At 35.2% G+C, this 19,506-nt stretch overlaps 1 protein-coding gene across 8 annotated transcripts in view; it reads left to right on the top strand.

Annotated features, from left to right (window-relative positions):
* The window catches only part of POLK (DNA polymerase kappa), a 35,335-nt gene extending 17,773 nt beyond the window's left edge, over positions 1–17,562 (top strand). For 7 of the 8 annotated variants that reach the window (XM_054811110.1, XM_054811109.1, XM_054811112.1 and 4 more), the window contains 12 exons: positions 1,763–1,915; positions 2,291–2,422; positions 3,092–3,245; positions 5,404–5,619; positions 7,138–7,262; positions 7,446–7,612; positions 9,687–9,719; positions 11,593–11,689; positions 12,917–13,088; positions 13,955–14,911; positions 16,104–16,155; positions 16,322–17,562. In XM_054811110.1, the coding sequence (XP_054667085.1) occupies positions 1,763–1,915; positions 2,291–2,422; positions 3,092–3,245; positions 5,404–5,619; positions 7,138–7,262; positions 7,446–7,612; positions 9,687–9,719; positions 11,593–11,689; positions 12,917–13,088; positions 13,955–14,911; positions 16,104–16,155; positions 16,322–16,406 (2,343 nt within the window). In that variant the 3' untranslated portion in view covers positions 16,407–17,562. The remainder of the gene's footprint in view (positions 1–1,762; positions 1,916–2,290; positions 2,423–3,091; positions 3,246–5,403; positions 5,620–7,137; positions 7,263–7,445; positions 7,613–9,686; positions 9,720–11,592; positions 11,690–12,916; positions 13,089–13,954; positions 14,912–16,103; positions 16,156–16,321) is intronic. The other variant, XR_008574774.1, reaches the window with a different exon arrangement.
* Positions 17,563–19,506: the final 1,944 nt, after the last annotated feature.

The raw sequence follows: 19,506 nt of genomic DNA, 5'->3' as shown, positions 1-19,506 counted from the left end.
GACAGTATTAAGCCATTTGAATTTGAGAGTAACCTAAAAATTATATGTTTAGTTCAAAACAAGGATGCTTTTCATTATTTTAGTGTAACTTTAACCCTTGCTGAATTAGTTGCATAATGAAAATAATGTAAATTTTTCACTTTTTTTGTTGTTGTTTGAATGGCTTTCCCCTTTTGCTTTTAATTTGTCTAAACCAGTTTTCTCGGATTCAGGGAGTATACTGTGCTCTTCTGTATGGAATAGGCTAGTTTGAGGCCCTATTCTAGCCTTTCATCTCTCAAACCAGCTTGGAACAAAACAGAAAAGACTTTGTAAATCATTACTCAGCAATATAGTTAGAACATTCATAGCCACTTGCCTTGGCTTAAGTGTCTTCAGCTCCAGAGATGGGTTTTTGCATAAGATTTTAATGTTTTTTATTAAGCAACTCTGTCGAGGGCAAAAAGGAGAGAAACTGTCTTCAAGTAACCATGAAATTGCACGTAAACTCTCTTCTCTAGGACCATAAACTCGTTGCAATCAATCCAGAGATGTTTCTGTAATGGTGCCTTGATGTCATGAATGCCTGCGTGTGTCCTTATGCTTGCAAGTGCAGTGGATCTTTGGTTCCTTTTCACTACTTGAATTTCTTGAACTCTATTATGCCTATTTGTTGGGTTTTTTTCTGGCAGTAGCAACCTTTTGAGGTGTAGATAGAGGTTAGTGTAGTCATTAGTGTGGTTAGATAATCATAGTTTGATAGCACTTCCTTTTTTTTTTTTTTTTAATATTTTCTCTTTCACTTCTAGAATGCTGTGTGGTACTGCCGACATAGTCCTCTTAAAGCAGTAGACCTTAAAAATCGCTTGTAAAATAATGCATTCTTGCTTTCTGGTGACACTCACAGTTCATACTTCATTCACAGTTGAAAGATATTTCAGAAACAAGCACATGATCTGCAAGTCTTTTGGTAAAAGAATGTAAGCAAATTAAGCACAATTAAAGCCTTTCATGGAGAAGTGTGTGTGCGCTTCACAACACCATGGAGCCAATGAAGCAGGAGTACTGCTCACAGTCTACCAGTAGACAACAGATACGTCTTTAACTCTTGGAATGAAGCACACTTTCTATGTACAGGCTTTTCTTTAAAAGTCACCTTGCGGTTTTGCTAGCGATCCAGCTTAATGACATCTGGATTCCTGTAACAAATATTGAAGAATTTCATGAAAGGATTAACAGTAGCTTACTTAGCAGTACGTGAACCTGTTTGAGACCTTATTTCTGCCAAGACAGGATAGATGGATCTGTCCTGTGAGCTGTTGTTCTTCTCTTCACCTATCTAGGCCAATTTTCTGAAGTGTGATAGCTTAATTTAGGAGTGTTGGAAATTCTCTAATACCATGTTTTCAGTTTTTTTAAATAACCTGTATCACAGTAGCTAAAGCTGCATATTCAATGGTCTTACAAAGTTTCTGTCTCAATTAGATGTTGTATCTTTTTTTTTTTTTTCTACATAGGTGGATTTTTGTTGTTTGGGTAGGGTTTTTTTTTCATTGGGCTTTAGAGATTTTTTGCACCATTTGCTGGAGCAGTGTTCTCTGTGAGAGCAACTTTCATCAGAATTTTGGTTAGGGTTTTTTTTGTTGGTGCTGGTTTGGCAGGGTTTGGGTTTGTTGGGGGTTTTTTTAACTATATGCCTGATGCATTTGAGTTTTCAGGATCATTTGTGCTGTTGCACTTCAGCTGGGTTAATAGTTTTCCATTATTGCTTTATTCTGTTCAGGTGGACAAACTTGTGATAGAACTGGAACAGAGCCGTAACCTTAGCAATACAATTGTACACATTGACATGGATGCCTTCTATGCAGCTGTGGAAATGAGAGACAATCCAGAGCTGAAGGAAAAGCCAATAGCAGTGGGATCAATGAGTATGTTGGTAAGGCTGAATGTCAAGCTAATATGGAAATCAGTTACATGAATCTAAAGCTTAATAAATCATACAGTAATAATATAATGACACTGTTATATAGAAAATTTTTGTAAGTGTGGAAAAAATAACAAAAATAATAGAGGAAACGTGTTCTAAGACTAGACCACGTAAGCTGGATTTTATTTTTCAATAAAAAGTGTACTGATGAAAGCTCAAAGAATGTAAACAGATTGAAAGGTGGGGGGGTGGGGAATGCATATAGACTCTCAGCCTTGTCAGTCTTTTCTGCCTGGACGTATGTGATTAGAACTTGATTATTTAACACTAAAATTCAAGAAAAACTTGATTACTGAACATTAAACTTATTTAATCTCTCCGAAGTCCACCTCCAATTACCACGCTAGGAGATTTGGTGTACGTGCAGCCATGCCTGGATTTATTGCTAAAAAGCTATGTCCACATCTAACTATAGTACCATTAAACTTTGAAAAATACAGCAAAGTGAGTAAAGAGGTAAGTTTGAAAGTGCTCTCTAACTAAAAGTCAGTGTACTTGGTTTTAGACTCTATCAATACGTCAGTTCTAGATAATACGCAAAGTGTTAGTTTAAATATTAAACTCTTCAGTGATCTGACTTTGAACACAAACAAAACATTGGTGCAAGGAGATGAAAAAGCATTGCATTCACCCATTTTGCCGTTTTAATGAAGTGCTCTAAAACACTGGCTATAACTTTAGTTTGAATGTAGTGTAAAACTTAGGTGGGTTGGTTTTTTTGTTTTTTTTTTGAACCTTTGCATATGTGATGTCTGACATACAGTGCACAGAAAGGTGCATCAGCTCACGTGCTCTGCTGAGTTCCCAGGTCCCCAGAGTTTTAAGTGTTTACTGTAGTGTTTGTGAACTTAGTGCCTGTGGAATCCTTATACGCTGATCTTAATGATCTCTGCAGTAAAATACATTGCTCGAAATCTGTTTAGTTCTCTTTTATTACTGATATCTTGCTACTTGTGAGAAGCAGTACTATAATTTTCCAGTATCAATAAATAATCTTCTATAAATATCTTTAATATTGACTGGTTATCTTGAAGTTTCAGAGCACATTTGTTCACCTCATAATTGTGTAGCAAGATCTGCTCTTACAGCTACAAGGCTTTAAACTTTCACTGTGTGTTTATCAAGGTTAGAGAAATACTGACCGAATATGATCCCAATTTTATGCCAATGGGCTTAGATGAAGCCTACCTGAACATAACAGAGCACTTGGAGGAAAGACTGAACTGGCCTGAGGATAAGAGAAGATTCTTTTTTAATTCAGAAAGCACTACAGAAAAAGGTAAGCAAATTATTCTCTTTTCATGTGATCTCCTGACACTGAGGGGATAGATGGCTTCTTTTAGAGATCATTGGCAAAATGATGACAGCACTAAACCGTAGTTATAATTTAAACTTTATTTTCTTAATAGGAAATTATTATTAGTATAGCACAGAATTTATGATTAGAATAGCACAGGATTTCCACAAGCAGAATCAATGTAGTATGATCTGTAAGTAGTGTAATACAGAATTTATAATTCAGTTTAACTTAAAATTTCTAATCACCTGGACCCTCTGCAGATCAGGTTGGATCTTAGTACATGGCTTGCTGTATCAGTATAACAATGATAATCTAGACTCACATATAAAAGGAGTCACTCCCTCAGTCCTTGGAAGAAGCAGATGATGGTGGAGGCATCCCTAGCCACAGGGCGGTCCCGGGTCTCACTGTCCAGCAGCAGTTCTGGTCCAAGTTCCCCCTTAGGACTTGTAGCTGTTGGTTTACTGACAGCGCTCTGGGGGGCTGTTACGCTTCCCTGTTCTGCGGTGGGGGCATCACCACCACCGGGTTGGCCGGGTGCCTGGGACCTTCAGGGCTGGAAAGGAAGGGAGTAATCAGCCTTGTGCCCAGGAACCTTGAGGCCGGTAGAGAGAGGAAGAAGAAATCTGTTTGGTTCCTCCAGTTGGTGCACAGGACCTTCAGGGCCTGATAACGAGGGGAAAGGGAAAGAATACATGACCCGCTCTGTCCCAGAGAATGGCTGCTTGCCATATAAAAAGGCATTAGTTATGCTAACCATCTTACCTGGGGTGGGGAGCAGGGGGTATCAGTCACATATGCATATAACATAAGCGTCATATAAGCTGCACTCATTGAAAGTGTAGATACTTAAGTCCTTGGGTAATTTGTACTACTGTACCTCCAATTTTTTAGTTTACAGGTTAACTTCCTCTCCTACTCACCCGTGCATAAAAGGTATGCTACTGATGATTTGGACTTGGAGGATATTTTGAGTAAAATGTATGAAAAGTAGTACTAGGTTTACTAAACCAAATTGCATGTTTTAGGTGTGTATTTTTCCTTTACAATTCAACATGATAATTTTGCAAGTAGTAATAATCTTGTGACTTAAGGAAGCATAGAATAAATAAACTTACTTTTCTAAAGGTTATTTGTATTTTGAAAAAATATTTCCTAAAATACTGTGCATCAGAAACATGAGAAATTGTCTGCAAAGACAGTGTGCATAAGCTCTAGTTACATGATTGTTTTATAAGACTAAAAATGTATAAAGTAATGAGTGCTGCAGGAATTACAGTAATGCTTACAATATGACTTGGCTGTAGAAGATGGAGTGGGAACCACATCCACAACTGTATACCCCATCAGGAATAATAAAAAATGAGGAGTCATACAAATGTTTGATGCACAAACAGGAACATTTATATTACCAATATTCAAAAATTATCTAAATAGCCATTAAGAGGATAATCAAGGATACACTACTACTGAAGAGCATTAATAGAATGGAAAGAAACAAACTGGCATAGTGTCTACAAAATGAAATATCAAAGATGTGTAGTTACATGCCTCTTCAAACTTCTCTGATATATTTGTTCTTCTGAAGCACAAACAAACACTCAGAATGTGAAACCATAATAGTAAAGTTTGTTGCTGCTGACATTTCTTGTTCTACCATGACTGCAGTTGAAAACAAGCAGCTCACCAGGCTGAAGCTCACCAGATATTCCAGAACCCTAATTTTCTTTGGAGAACATTGAAAAACTTCTGCAAAAGATTTTATTTCCACAAAAAAAGGGAGCTTCTTGCCTTCACTGTGATATGAAACAAAAATAATGCCAACATTTTGATGTTTGCTGCTGCTACAGCAACAGGCCATTAAACTTTGTTGCTTCTCTGGATTTCATGTCCAGCCTCCTAGCCAATTCTTCCAATCTCAGCCAAGGTGTAATAATACTAAGAATAAAGCAGTTAACAACTCTCCTTTCATCAAACAAAAAAGCAATGCAATTGCTTTGGCTAAATAATTATATTTTTTTTCCAAACAGAAAAAAAAAATCAAACTACTAATGCACTCTCTTCAGCCACTGCAGAAGGAAATCAATAAAGTATATGTTTTATATGGATGGATTGTTTGTGTTTCTATCTAACATAGATAAAGATGATATAAATATGTCTGCCAAATTTAATGAAGATGGATACTCTTCTTCACCGGTACTGTTTGAAGACAACACACCTCTGATGGATGACCACCCTGAACGACGAGATCAGTCAGTGGAAAATTCGATCATCTTTGGGACTTCTGCAGAGGAGGTTGTGAAGGAAATTCGCTTTAGGATTGAGCAGAAAACTCAGCTGACTGCTAGTGCAGGTATTCAGAAACGTGAATAACAATAATAATGCTGTGTATTTCGACAATGTCTTCTACACTAAAGTCAGAGGGCATTAATTAAGAAATTAGGATTGCCACAGCATTCTTGTGCTGTGAAGAAATGTGTTCTCTTTGCAAGTCTGCAAAGATTGTGACTTTCAAGTGTTTCAACTGATTTTATGGCTGTGAAAGCCACTGAAAGTTAAGTTTTTCGAACAGTTCTTCACACTATTCCTTGCTTAAGGCAATATAAAAATTCATTAAAAAGTTAGCTCTCAGAGAAGTAAATATGCATTGAAGTTAACTATCCACTAGCTTTTTAATATTTACCATTCAAATTTTATGTCTTTTGACTTCAGGCAACGTACCTTAAGTCTCAGCTGTTTTGATAATAATCTGGATTAGGTCACTAAAAAAATTGTATGTCCCTAGCCACTTAGTTTGGATGCCATCTGAACTGCTTTGCAGCCTCACCAGGTCAGTGAGGCATTAGCACAGGAAGTGCTGAGCTTTATGAAGCAGATGTGAAAGGCCAGGGAAGTGTTGAATGTAAGCAGAGGTAAAGGAACAGCTAGCAGGAAGAAGGAGGATGAGACACACACGCCACCTTCCATGTATGTTATCTCATGAGTGGTAGCAAAATAATAATTTTGTTCTGCTGAAATTTTGTCTTCCTAAGGATAAGTTAGTGTTTAAAAAACAGACATAGCTGTTATAAACGCATCAAGGGTTTTAGGCCCAAAAATGAAAAACTGTTAGAAGGCTAATAGAAAAAATACTGAAAATCAATAATAAATAGAACTACTTCTACCATCCTGAATAATACATTATATCAGTGTGCAAATCAAAACTTAAACCACTAGTGCAGAATAATTCTGTTTTTCTTGCTAAACCAATTCCAGAGTTCATTTGTAAATACAGTTACTTTGATAGAAAAGAGCAATCCCTCCTCATCCCTGCAAGTGTCAGTGAAATTATATATATATATTTTTTTCTAAATGACTACATAGCAGTGGTATCCCACAAAAGACTTTAATTTGGTAAATTTTGTCAAAATTAATTTAGTCTTTTTTCTGAAATACAAGGAAGAAATATCTCCTCCCTATTAAGAGTTTATTATAACTGCTGTTTTAATAATTTCCTTTTGTCTTACTATAATCACCATCATAAAATAGTTCAATCACATAACTGATGTTATTTTTAAACACTTGGTATTTAACCCCTCGTGGCTGATTAGTGCATGTTGTGTTACCCTGACTATCTTAAATAGTAGGTACACTTTATCTGGTGCATCCGTTCTATTTAATCTACAACATGTATTTATTTATGTTGTCACACATCCATTACAAAATGTTTTTGCAGAATTTAAGAAATCTGCTTATCAATTATCATCATTCTTTTGCTTATGTTTAGTTTTTGCCAAATGTGTAGGCTACTCTTGTGCTTTTAAATATTGGACAGTTCTTATTACACATTGTCTTGTATTTTTTAAAAACATGTTGTTTGTTTGTTTTTAAGGAATAGCGCCGAATACAATGTTAGCAAAAATGTGCAGTGATTGTAATAAACCTAATGGGCAATGCAGAATTGCTCCTGAGAGACAAGCCGTGCTAGACTTCCTAAAAGATTTGCCCATTAGAAAGGTGAGAGATACCATGAATTTTACTATGCAATCATGTATGTTTCTTATGTTCTAAAAGCAAGATTTCAACTGAAGAAATAGACTGTTCTAGGTAATCTGCCCAGTTGTGTTTGATGTATATTGTTCTTGATATTGGATGTACAAATGGGAAGTTTCCAACATAATGATACTTAGTCTTTTTCAGGTGCCAGGTATAGGAAAAGTAACTGAGAAGATGTTAAAAGCCCTTGGAATTGTGACTTGCTCAGAGCTTTACCAGCAGAGGGCACTGCTTTCTCTTCTGTTTTCAGAAGCATCTTGGCGTAATTTCTTGGATATTTCCCTTGGTTTGGGTTCAACACATTTGGAAAAGTATGTTTTGGGGGTTTTTCTTCTGCATTTACATTTTTCTAAATTTTTCCTTGTGTATGTTACCTACTGTACGTTTTAAGACATATTTTATTGACAAAAACAAATCTCATGGCTAAGATACACACAACAGCCAAACATTAAAGAACAGAAGTTTGTACAGCTATGTCTAATACATGAAATCCAAAAAGTGTGTAAGAGAAGTTGTGCATAAGTGTATATCAAGAAATCAAGTCAGTATCATTTAGGATAACCTCATAATTACTAAAATAGCTAAAGAGAAATGAGTTATCCTAAGCAGAGGTGTTCAGTCCTGTTTTTTCTATGAAAATAATATACATTAATTGGTTTTTATTATTATCTGGTTGTAATGAAAATTGCATTGGCATCTGATCTTCTCTGGTGGTAAATTGTCATATTTCTAATGAAAGAAAGAGGAGTTTCTGTGTCTCCTATCATGTTTATGTACATATTTGTAATATCAGCTTGTGAATTTGCTGGAATAGAACTGGAGATTTTTATATCCTTCTTCATATCTGTTCCTTTAAGGTTCAGGCAACTTTAATGGCTTTTTAGACTCCTGTTGGGAGGGGAGAAAACAGTCTTACTAGTGAATACATCTTTTCAATAATATGCGGCATTTCTAAGCCTGTCCTGGATACAAACATTGAACACTTGTTCTTAAAAAAACCCGTAGCATTTTGCTCTTTGTGTAACCAAGAGTCCTAATTCATGATTGAGTCTTTTCTTTTAAATTTTCCTTCCTTAAATATCCTTCTATCCATCCCAAAGTGCTGAAATTCTATTTAAAAATGGCTTGACAATGATTTGGTTTCATTAGGAATTCCAAAGTGACTTATGCACTTCTAAAAGTAAAAGATTTATGCTGTATTAATTCTGTTACTTCTCTGACAGTAAGAGATCTTCCATTTTTTCCATTTGACTACAAAATAATATACACAGTTAGCAGCTTGTAGACCAGGAATGTGCTAGAACAAGTCTTTGTTTTAGGCTGTTTTGTTTATTTTTTTCCAGAAGTATGTTGACTTGAAACAAAATATGCAGTAAGATTGACTTTGTGAAGGTGACGTGATAAAAGATAAAATGTGATTTTCCAACTATTTGTTTCTGTTAAGATAATGTAACCTCACATGGTCCTTTAATAATTGGGGCACTCTTTCCCATTTAGGTTTTTTACAGTCTGAGAAATCTCCCAGTACATTAAAAAAACATTAAAAAAGCATTTTAAAAACCAAAATTATCATTGTGAAGGGGAACACATATTTAATGGTGTTTAAATTTTGGGGATTTATTTTTATTAGCACCAACTTGATTTCAGTGATTTTAGTGTAGAGAAAGCAAGCCCTTAATGCACCAACACCTGAGTCCTCAGTGAATGTTCATCTTATGGTCATTATCTTTGACCACCTTCATTTAGCAAAATCTGAGAATACAAAATTTGTTTTTTCCAATACTTAAAAACAGAAGAAGGACCTAAGAAGAAAATGCTCTGAGAACTCCTTGTATGCAGAATTGTTAAAGCATGCTCAATTAAAAGGAAAGGAAAAAACAAGCAAACAAACAAGAAAAGCCTTAACACATATACCTTTTGATATAGGCAATAATTTAGACAGAAAGCAAACTAATTCCTCAGTTAAATATTCAAATATACATAGTATGTTCAGGATTTTAATAGCAGTGCTTCACAGTTATAGCTAGGTGAGAAAGCATATGATTCATAGTTAGTTTTGTTTATAAATAAGACTCCTGATATGAGAGGGGAGTTCTGTTGGTGGTTTTTTGTGCATCTTTTTTTTTACAAGCTGTTTATTATCTTTGGTGTCTGTGGCTGATCTATGTCTTTACTTCATCTACAGTAGTTTAAGTTTCTAAAAAAACCAAACCATTCTCCATTTAGCATTTGCTTAAACTTGATGTACAAGGTTTGTAGAAAAAGTTACATCCAAATTTTATAGAAGAGACTACTGTTAGTTATCGAAAGATGATTGGTTGACTTGGAGTTGATTGAAAAGATTCTAGGCAAAGTGAGTAAAATAAATTGTTTTTCTCTTTAAAGGGATGGAGAAAGAAAAAGTATGAGCACTGAAAGGTATGCCTCTTTAATATTGAAAAAAAATACATTAGTCACTAAGCCTACTTAATGCCAAATAGTGTATACTTAGTCATATAATTTCATTGTGTATTTATATATGTTAAAAATGTGCATATACAACAAGGTCACTAAATCACATTCAAGCTTTCATTATTTTTTTTCTTTGGCTTCAGAATACTATGGAGGTACTTCTGTTGGTTCTTTTATCAACATCTGATTCTCCTAATGCCTTTAATGCATCAAAGTGGTCTTTAAGCCGTAATGTAGGGTGGAAATATATAAGGGCTTGATTTTTTTATATATGTTCCAGTTTAATGTCAAAATCAGTCTAGTAGCCTGCAGTCACATGCATAGCAAGTATAGCATAATGTGGACTTGTAAAGCAGACAATAATTTTGCTTGGTTAAAAAAATTGGTTACGTTTCCTAGCTTTCAAGTTTTTACCAGTGTAAAGTTCCTTAAGAAGGTGGTGTATGTAATTTCCAAAAGTTCATTTTTAAAAAGGAAATACTGCAAGGAGAATCTGTAGAGCACCGTAATAGTTATGCCTACCCTCATGTGTTGTCTCTTAGAAAAGAAGATAAGATTCTTATTCCTATTGAGACTTAATAGTTGTGGACAGCTTAAGTAAGCCCTATAAGGTTTGGTACCACCAGAGCTGAGAAATTTATAGCTGTAGTCTTGTGCTGGTTTGCAGGCAGACAGATAATCTACGTAGCCTATTACTGTACATTTCTAGTTTTATTTCTTTCTTCTTTTTTTCCTTAAGGGAAATGGTTTTACACCAGAGACATCAATGGGCTGCTGAGATCATGAAACTGTTTGTATGGGGGGAAGAGATGGGCCTGAAATAGCACTCTCTATCCTGCCCTTTCCAAACTTAGGACTTTCACAGCTTCCCAATTACTGCAGCATTGCAGTGCTGTAAATCACTGCAGCTTTGCCAGGATAATATGAGTTAGTCCTTGGATAATGACATGGGGCCCACAGTAAAATACTCATCCCGTTAGTTTGGCAGCATGCAAACATTTTTAGGGGAATGTAAATCATAATAGAGGGTGACGTCAACATGATCAGGTAAACCTGAATATAACCTAGGGATGTGAAATCCAGTATAGCTATAGGGACTTTACACTCGTAAATATAAAGCCTGGCATGAAACAATGAATCTGTGAGACCTTTCCAAAAGCATCTAGCGGCTCTAAGTTTTGCTTCCTGCTTCTCTTAAAGTCACTACTAACTGAAGGTTGCCTTTCCTCTGATGTTATTACTAAAAAGCAGAGGCACACAAAAAAAATTAAAATACTGTAATTCCCCTGCTAAGAAGCTCTAGCAAAGCCAGTTAGCAACGTTTTTGGCAGAAAGATACTTTTCCTCCTGTGAGGCTAGACATAATTATCCTAGCTGACATCTTTTTCTCAGCATCTGCATTATTTATTTCTGATATTTGGCTCTGATGTTGACTTTCTAATCCTTTCTTTCTTCTGATGTTACACAGCACTGTACAAAGGAGATTAAATACAAATAACTTGGCTGACTCATTAATTCAGTTGGTATTATTCTCTCTTGCAAATATTTAAGCATTAATGACCTTAAATCTGATACATTTTCAAATAGCGCATGAAAAATTGAAAGCCAAATTATTTCATTATTTGAAGGGCTTTGCAAACGTTTTGAAAGACATAAATGTGCACAAATCTTTCTCTATAATGTTTGTATTGATATTCATTTTTTTCTTGAAGTAAACACTCAAACCTATACAACAGTCTTCTGATGTAGTTTTGTTTAACTACAAAAAATACTTTTAGATGGCAGTCACTGAAGAAATTTTAGGATTCACACTGACAAAAAGATCATATCTTTATCTTAGAACATTCAGTGAAATAAACACAGCAGAAGACCAGTACAGCTTGTGTCGAGAACTCTGCAGAGACCTTGCTCAAGAGCTACAGAAAGAGGGTCTTAAGGTATTTATATTATTCTCTTTTTACTTGCAAAAAGACAACACTTTGCACTCAAATTTATTAAATGCGGTGTTAGTGTGAATGCTTTCAGCAGCGTCATACCATGCAATCTATCTTCAGAATTCTCCATTCTTCAGTTTGCAGATATTTAGATTTATTTAGGTAGCATTTTGATATTGTTCAGGTGGCTATCTAATAATATGTGTGGGAAAAAATAAACTAATTAACCAAGTTATTTAGCATTTAAACATTTTATGCTAAAAGCAATGTTTATAAACAAATATTAGAGTTGTCTGAGCTGTCAGTCATGTAATAATAATGTATTTAAAGCACTGTGTTTCTCTCCTGTATTCAGACAGGATCCAATCAACAGCCAGTAGTGTTATTTAAGAAGTTCACATGTCCCAAACTCGCTGACAAGTTATTCATACCATTCGATGGTATGAATGGTAGGAACAGTCCCTTTATTCTTTCCACCAAAATTTCTGTTGATTATCTAAAATGAACAGTTGATATTTTCTGTGAGGGTCTTTATGGTAAAGCAAGGAATATCATTCAAGACCTAAAAGAATTGTGATTAATTTTTTTCAGCCATAAAAGATTGTCTCAAAAGATGACAGATTGAAAAGGAAATAATCAGCTAAGAAGGACAAAGGGATAAGCTTACAAAGGTACCAGAACAAAAGGAGTGCCATTTATTTCCATTTGAATGGACACACTAAATCACATAAACGTTTTGGAAGGAGTTGCCAGGGGAACACAGATGCTGTGTGTGGCTCTGATAGCACCATGCAGGAGGAAGTTTTCAGTGAATCCTTAATTGGCTATCACTTAAGAATCCTTAGTAGTTTTCCCAGCAGTTAAGATATCTGGCACTGAAAGGTTCCAAGTTAAGAAATATTTTTTTGTAGACAGGATAGAAGCTGTGAATGTAGCCAGAGCATGAAATCTACTGAACATGCACTGGTGGCTGATGGTCTGTTGGGAACAGTAGCCAAATGACCCAGTTCAGAGAATTTGACTTTGGCAGCAGTTTAGGAGCAAGTGCAGAATCTTGCAGACAAATTCTTGGCAGTGCCCCTTGCTGTATGCAGTTAAGCACACAGTCTTGACTATGGCTTTAGGGCCCTTGTATAGATGCTACATAATAATTGTTTCTGTGCTCTATATGGCATGCTTAACCTCTTTCTTTTTTCTTTTTTTTTTTTCCTTTTTTTTTCTTCCCCCTAGGGTAAAACTGTTACATTGAAGCTAAAGAATGTGAACTTTGAAGTTAAAACAAGAGCTTCAACTGTGCTGTCTGCTGTTTCTACTGAGGAGGAAATATTTGCTGTTGCTAAAGACTTACTGGGAACAGAAATTGATAGTGTTGGTCCTCACCCTTTACGGATAAGACTTATGGGTAAAATATTTCAAACTCATTCTTCCTTTTCAGAGTTAGATCTTTTAGTGTATCATAGTAATAGACCGTACTCTAAATGTAAAAACGTTGTAAATGGATTTATCCATTCTCCATTACTCTGGTAGTTTTTGCAAAGTGAAACAGGTCTGGAGTGCTGAATGGTGACTCAGGAATGTTTTACTAATTGAGGTTGTACTTTTTCTAGCACCTGTTAGCCCTGGAACAACATACACATTGGCATAAGAGTAGAATCTTAACACATAACAGTGCTTAATTCTGCCTTAAAAAAGCTTTTACATCTGCTTTGCACCACAGCAACAGGTAGTTTCTGTCCATGACCTCTTTTAGAAACAAATGCTTTAAATAAAAGTGCTTATGGATTTGAAGATGCTATGTTCTGCAAGAAATTTGATAATTTCTGTCAAAAGTAAAATCTGTGTTTTGACTCTAAGACCTGTGTTTTTCAGATGCTTATATGTTCTGCTTGAACCATTCAGTGATATATAAAAGTTATTTGTCTATGGTATTAGAATACGCTGAAGAAAAAATATTTCGGTGGGGAAACCATGCAAAACTCTTTCAGACTGAATTCTGTATAACTGTACTAAGTTTATAGCCTCATGTTGTGGTGCAATCACTTAAAGTTTCATGGGTATTGAAATTAATAGTATGGTTGGGCAAGTGTTCAGGTCTGATAAAATTTCATGAACCTTGTGATCCATTGTTAGCATTTGCAGGTAGTATAGCCTCTGTTTAGAGATGAAATGCACTTTTATTGAATGGATGTAGACCTCAAAAGGTGTCACTTAAGAATTATAATACTAAATCTATGAATGCTTGATACTAAGTTTGTTTTTCATCATTAGGTGTAAGAGTATCAGGATTTCTAAGTGAAGAAGAGAGGAAGTACCAACAAAAAAGCATTATGAGTTTCCTAAAATCAGGAAAAGAAACTGGTTTTCTTAGGCTTCAGCCAGGGAAGTCCAACCAAGAATATTTCACAAAAAATTCAGAAGCATCTTCCAGAGGGAGTTTTTTTGATAAAAAGCGAGCTGCAAGGCAACTAAACAGTGAGAGTCTTTCTCCAAATGAAACTGTAGGTGAGCAGGTCTTTCATGATAGGAAATCGTCAGCAAATTTTGTGGAAGAAACAAAGAAAGTCACAGACTTAGAAAATTCTAATGTGCATAAGATCTTCACCTGCCCTGTTTGCTTTGAGGAGCAAAGAAGCAATAATTTGGAAGAACTTAATAGGCATATTGATGATTGCCTCAATGGAACTCTTGTTAAAGATACCATGGAAATACCCAAGAATGGCAATTTAAGAGAAAATACAATTAACTTTTTTCCAAAATTTAAAAATGAAAATGTCGATGAGTGTCAAAAAAATAAAAAAGACCATTTAGCAGGAACAGACCAGTGTGCAAGTACATCTGACAACTGTAGTAGCAACAGCACAGAAAAATTCACTCAGATAATATCTGATAAACTTCACAGAGAAAGACAGCCCAGCAATCTCAGTGATCTTGCTAGAAACGTGTGTATGAAACAGTGTCTGTTCCCCAAAAGAGGTTCACAAGACAATGAAGACTATTTTGAAAAGACTGAACATAGAGAAGAAACTAGCTCATCCTGTCTCTTTGAAGCCAAAGAAGACAGTGTTCTTGTTTGTCCAGTTTGTAATTCAGAACAGAAAACCACCAGTCTTGTGTCATTTAACAGACATGTGGATGTTTGTTTAAATAGAGGTCTTATCCAGGAGCTGACAGAAAAGAAAGATTATCCTACTCAGACTTATCATATGGAAAACTCAAACAGAGTGGGTGAGTATGTGCATTATTTGATTATTCAAATTATCTGCTTGTAGAATTAAAATAATTTGGTAATTGTATACTTTGAACTTTTCAGGGCATTGAGATTTTTGCAACAAGTTCATTTCAGTAAGGCCAGTGTAAGAGTGAGCATTTTTATTTAAAAAATAACAAATCAGTTTTCATGACAAACTGGATTTATGAAGGTGATGGTAGTTACACAGTGCATTCTCATTTGCCACAATGGTGATATAGGAATTACTGTAAATTGTACGTTTGCCAACCCCCAGCCATGTTCAGAAAGGTGTGTAAGACCACTGAGATTTAAATCAAATCCTGAAATTTAAATCAAATCAAATAATTGAAAATCAATGAAACCATCTTAAACCTGGATTGTTTCAGAGGTTCAGTAGACAGAAAAGTTCCATTATGTAATGTGCTGGCAAAAACAGAGAGGTTGTGAATGGTAGCGTAAAGGTAGGAACGTGCAAGCCTGTTTTATATCTAATAAAATATATCACGTAACTGCACCTGTAACATGCCAAACCAGTAGCATATTTACCCCAGTAGTTTCTCTTTTTGGTGAAGAGTTAATCTTTGGCCAGATTAGAGGACATGTGCAAGTAGTTAAGTATCTGTTTAAAGTACCTTGTCCCTAATCTAACTTGGGAACTTTATAAGAGGAAATTAAAATGCTGATGTGTTCAAATTATCAGAACACAATTAAGACTTACAATATGAATGTTTTACACAGAAAATTTTATAAGCAGTATTGTTGTTACATATGCAAAACTGACTTTGTTTTAAATGAAAAACTTAACTGTTGGCAAGTATTCTCCCCCTGCTCCACCAGGCTAAAAAAAAAATAATTAAAAATATACGTTTCAACAACCACCTTGAAAATCAACTACATTATGCTGAAATATTTCAGAAAGCTACAACAAGGTTCAAATTAATTCCTTAGAATTCAATAAACTAAAGGCTTTTTATTTTTCTCTTTTAAAAATGTTAATATAAACTACAGTACTCAAACTGCAGATAATAAAATGTTATCTGTTCCTTGAGACAGATTAAATTCAGTTATGTTAGAAAGAAAGAAAAGCTTTACCCAAAACTGTTCTTTTAAAAGTTCTACCATGTATATAATTTCTGAAGCATTCTTTCTTTAAGTAATTCATTTTGGTTGTTTCCAATTACTTTTCAGGAGGTTTAAGCAGAGGACAGCAATGCACAAATCCATCACAAGGAACAAAAAGGTAAGGATTTTCTGGAAATTTGAGTACACAACTAATTTTAAAATAATCAAGTTTAGAAAAATAATCAAGTTTTAGAAAAACAGAAGTTGTGTAGGTATGCATTGTATATTTTAACCTCTTACTGTTTGGTTGTTGGTTTTTTTTTTTTTTCTTTCTTTAACTTTAGGTCTGGACTAACAACTTCACAGTCAGTATCAAAAAAGGCCAAGTCAAGCAATTCCAAGCATACAATCGAAATGTTTTTTAAATGACTGTGTAGCAACATATTCTATATGAAGTATTTCATAGTGTTTTATGACTGCAAATTAATTTAGCATTGGTGGTAGACTGGATTCAGGTGCCTGTCACTTTGGAGCCATTGCATGCCTGTTTAAAGAGAACATGATGTTTGAGGTAGAAGAAGAGGTACAACTGAGGTAATTTTTTTTTCCCAAGAATAATACTTTTTTTTCCAGTTGTTTCTGAGAATCAAAATTCACTAGCACTTCGACTTTGTTTATATGGAACATGTGGAACTTTGTTACAGTCAGGAGCAGCCTCATGAACTCTCTGCTGTTCAACAAGCAGAACAGGGGGATTAGAGCTGCCATTGAGCAAGCCTCCCTAGAAAGCAGGAATCATTAGCTAGAGTGCCACGCTGTGCTTACTGAAGGCCCTCTTCCCACACCTGACTTGCCGACTTCTCTGTGTTGGTTTTATTGGCCATGGTAGCCATAGCAGCTCAGGCTGACACTTCCTTGGACAATTCAACACCAAATTTAATTGTGGTATTAGCTGTGTGATAACAAGGAAGAGGCGAGTTGCTTGATTTCAGCTTGTGAATGTCTGTCTTCTCAACAGACACAAAAATTGATTGTCCTTGCAGTTTCAAAGGAAAAGAGCAAGACTTTAGAGCAAAGTCAAGCTTTCACTGTTGCTGAAAATGACTTCAGTAAGAGTTGATGGGCCAGCCCTGCAGGACTCGTGATCTGATACAGGTTGACTTCACTGATTTAAAAAATGTTAACAAACCTATTGATGAGAGAAGGATTCTTCCAGATTGGTCAGACAAATGTTGTTTGATCCTTGGCCTTTCCAAAGAGACTGAGAACTTCAATTTTCTTCACAATTGTGAAATTCTTACCAATCAGTAGCACTAAATTTACTCTAAATGAAAGGTTTGTGGTGCAATAATAATGTGAATGATGTGCAAATATGCAAGATGCTGAACCTTTTTTATTGTTTACCTATCTGACTCTTTAAAATTACTTTGTATTTCTGAATAAACAATATTTTATGAGTGCATACGTGGGAGGAGGAAGTTGTAAAGTGCAAATATTTAAAATACTCTGTTTAGATTTTTTCTGTTCACACCAAACTGCTTAAATGTAGACATTTTATTATAATTAAATATTTATCAGCAAAGAATTTATGATGACAGCGTATTTCTTATAAGTTATACAAACAATGTCAAACCCTGTATGAAATATAAACTGCTTTTTCATTGCAAAATCTTTGAAAGAAGTGGCTACTATAGAAGCATCTGTTTTGATGTTTAATGGTATTGGAAGTACTTTGGGGTTTGCTTGTTTTTTAAACATTTGTACCTGGTATGTTTTAGATGCCCAGGTTAAGCCCAGAAAGTGCTTTTTTGTTTCCAAACTTGCTGGAATGATTTCACCACCTCTACCTGCTCATCTGTTTGTTTGCCAGATGCCACTGTACGCACAGCTGTGTCATGTCAGTGGTCCCTTATCTGCTTTGGACCAAATCAGCTGGACTAGTTCAAACTATGTAAGCTGACACAGTTGACTTTTTCTAAACCAGGTCAGTGAGCATTCAGCATGAGCTGTTCTGTTGGCAGAGGTGGGAGCTGGAAACTTTTGGTAGGAAAGACATAAAGGGAACTGAGGGAACAATGACTTAAGCTACCAATACTGTTTAAAAAGTGAATACCTGTCCCTTTATTAGTTTGTTTGTATCTGTCTGATTCAATAAAGTATAGAATGTTATTACCTTTGTCATTGTGTTCATTTCTTTAAAATGTGTATTTTTACATATGCATTACTTAACAAAAAGTAAACTACTGTAAGTGCTTAAAGTTAGTTTGGCTTAGCCTCGGAAGTTGTCTTACCATCTGTTTAAAAAAAAAAAAGTCAATAGAGTTATCTGAATGTCAGGAAGTTAATCATGGAATATGTTACAGTTAATGTCAAAACAAAACTCATAGTATGATTCTAAAGCCAGACATGTCTGTGTCTTCTGAGATGTGTGTGGGAATATACCTTGTGGAAAGGTGATTCTCTGTGTTTACAGAAAGTGTTTGGTGAGATTATTTTAATGTTTTCCGTGTAAATTATTTACTGCAATGCCAAACAGAAGTCTTTTTTTCCTATTCCTTTTAGTTTCTTAAACTACATTTATTATTGTTTTTATCTGAAGAAGGCCTTCAGTACACAATTAAGTGTTGTCATAAACTTCTGGGATATGATTTTTTGTCTCAATTCTTGTGAAGAAGACTTTCTAAGCAATGTTTTTGTTTTGCATTTTTCTCAGTGTCTGTGTGTGTTATATAATTGACCTTAACTTAAAATATCTTTTCATTAGCATCTGGGAATTTCTTTATAGTTGTGTTTAACATATGAATTATTTCCTACGTGTGAGCTATTCCATGCTTACTATATCCACAGATCTAGGTTAGCAACAGATGAGAATTTTTATGTAGTGTAAGAATCTCTCGTGTTTAAGCTAGATGTATATACTTTATCTTGAATTCCTCTTTTAGTTATGAATGATACAGAAAAAGGATGACATTTCTGTGATCTTTGTTCTTCTCTCCACCACTTCTGAAGAAAGGAATGCAGACAGCATACACATGACCACAGAGCGTTTATCTGTAAGGGTGCTTGGCATAAGTGGGACAGCCATAGAGATGCCTCTCTAAGAACAAGACTTGCTTGAGTTTATCTTGTAAACTCTCAATACCCAAAAACTTAGGCTGTAGAAGAGCATTTTCCTATAGAATCTGTTTACTGCTATCTATAGTAATATCTTCAATTACTTTTGAGTTTTGAAACTTCTTGCCAACAGAATGTCTTTCTGTTGTTGGATATCACAGTGACCAATTCTGTTTATTAGTTGTCTGGCCTGGGTGTCTCAAAATCTTTATTTTTAGAAACTTTCCTGTTGGGAATATATACTTTGGTTTATGCTTTTTTGTTCTCAGACCTGCTGAAGTTCCACTTCAAAGTGTCAGTAACAGGCAGCAGCATCAGCAGGACAGAGTTTGGGCTTGAATTGCTCTGCCTGTAGTTTGATCCACGTTGCAATTATTTTGGGGATGGTTTATCACATCTCTCACTATCTCTCACA

Source organism: Grus americana, chromosome Z (genome assembly GCF_028858705.1).
Source record: "Grus americana isolate bGruAme1 chromosome Z, bGruAme1.mat, whole genome shotgun sequence".
Classification (NCBI taxonomy): Eukaryota; Metazoa; Chordata; class Aves; order Gruiformes; family Gruidae; genus Grus; species Grus americana.
The sequence above is the reverse complement of the archived record's forward strand: the minus strand, read 5'-3'. Positions and strand labels throughout refer to the sequence as shown.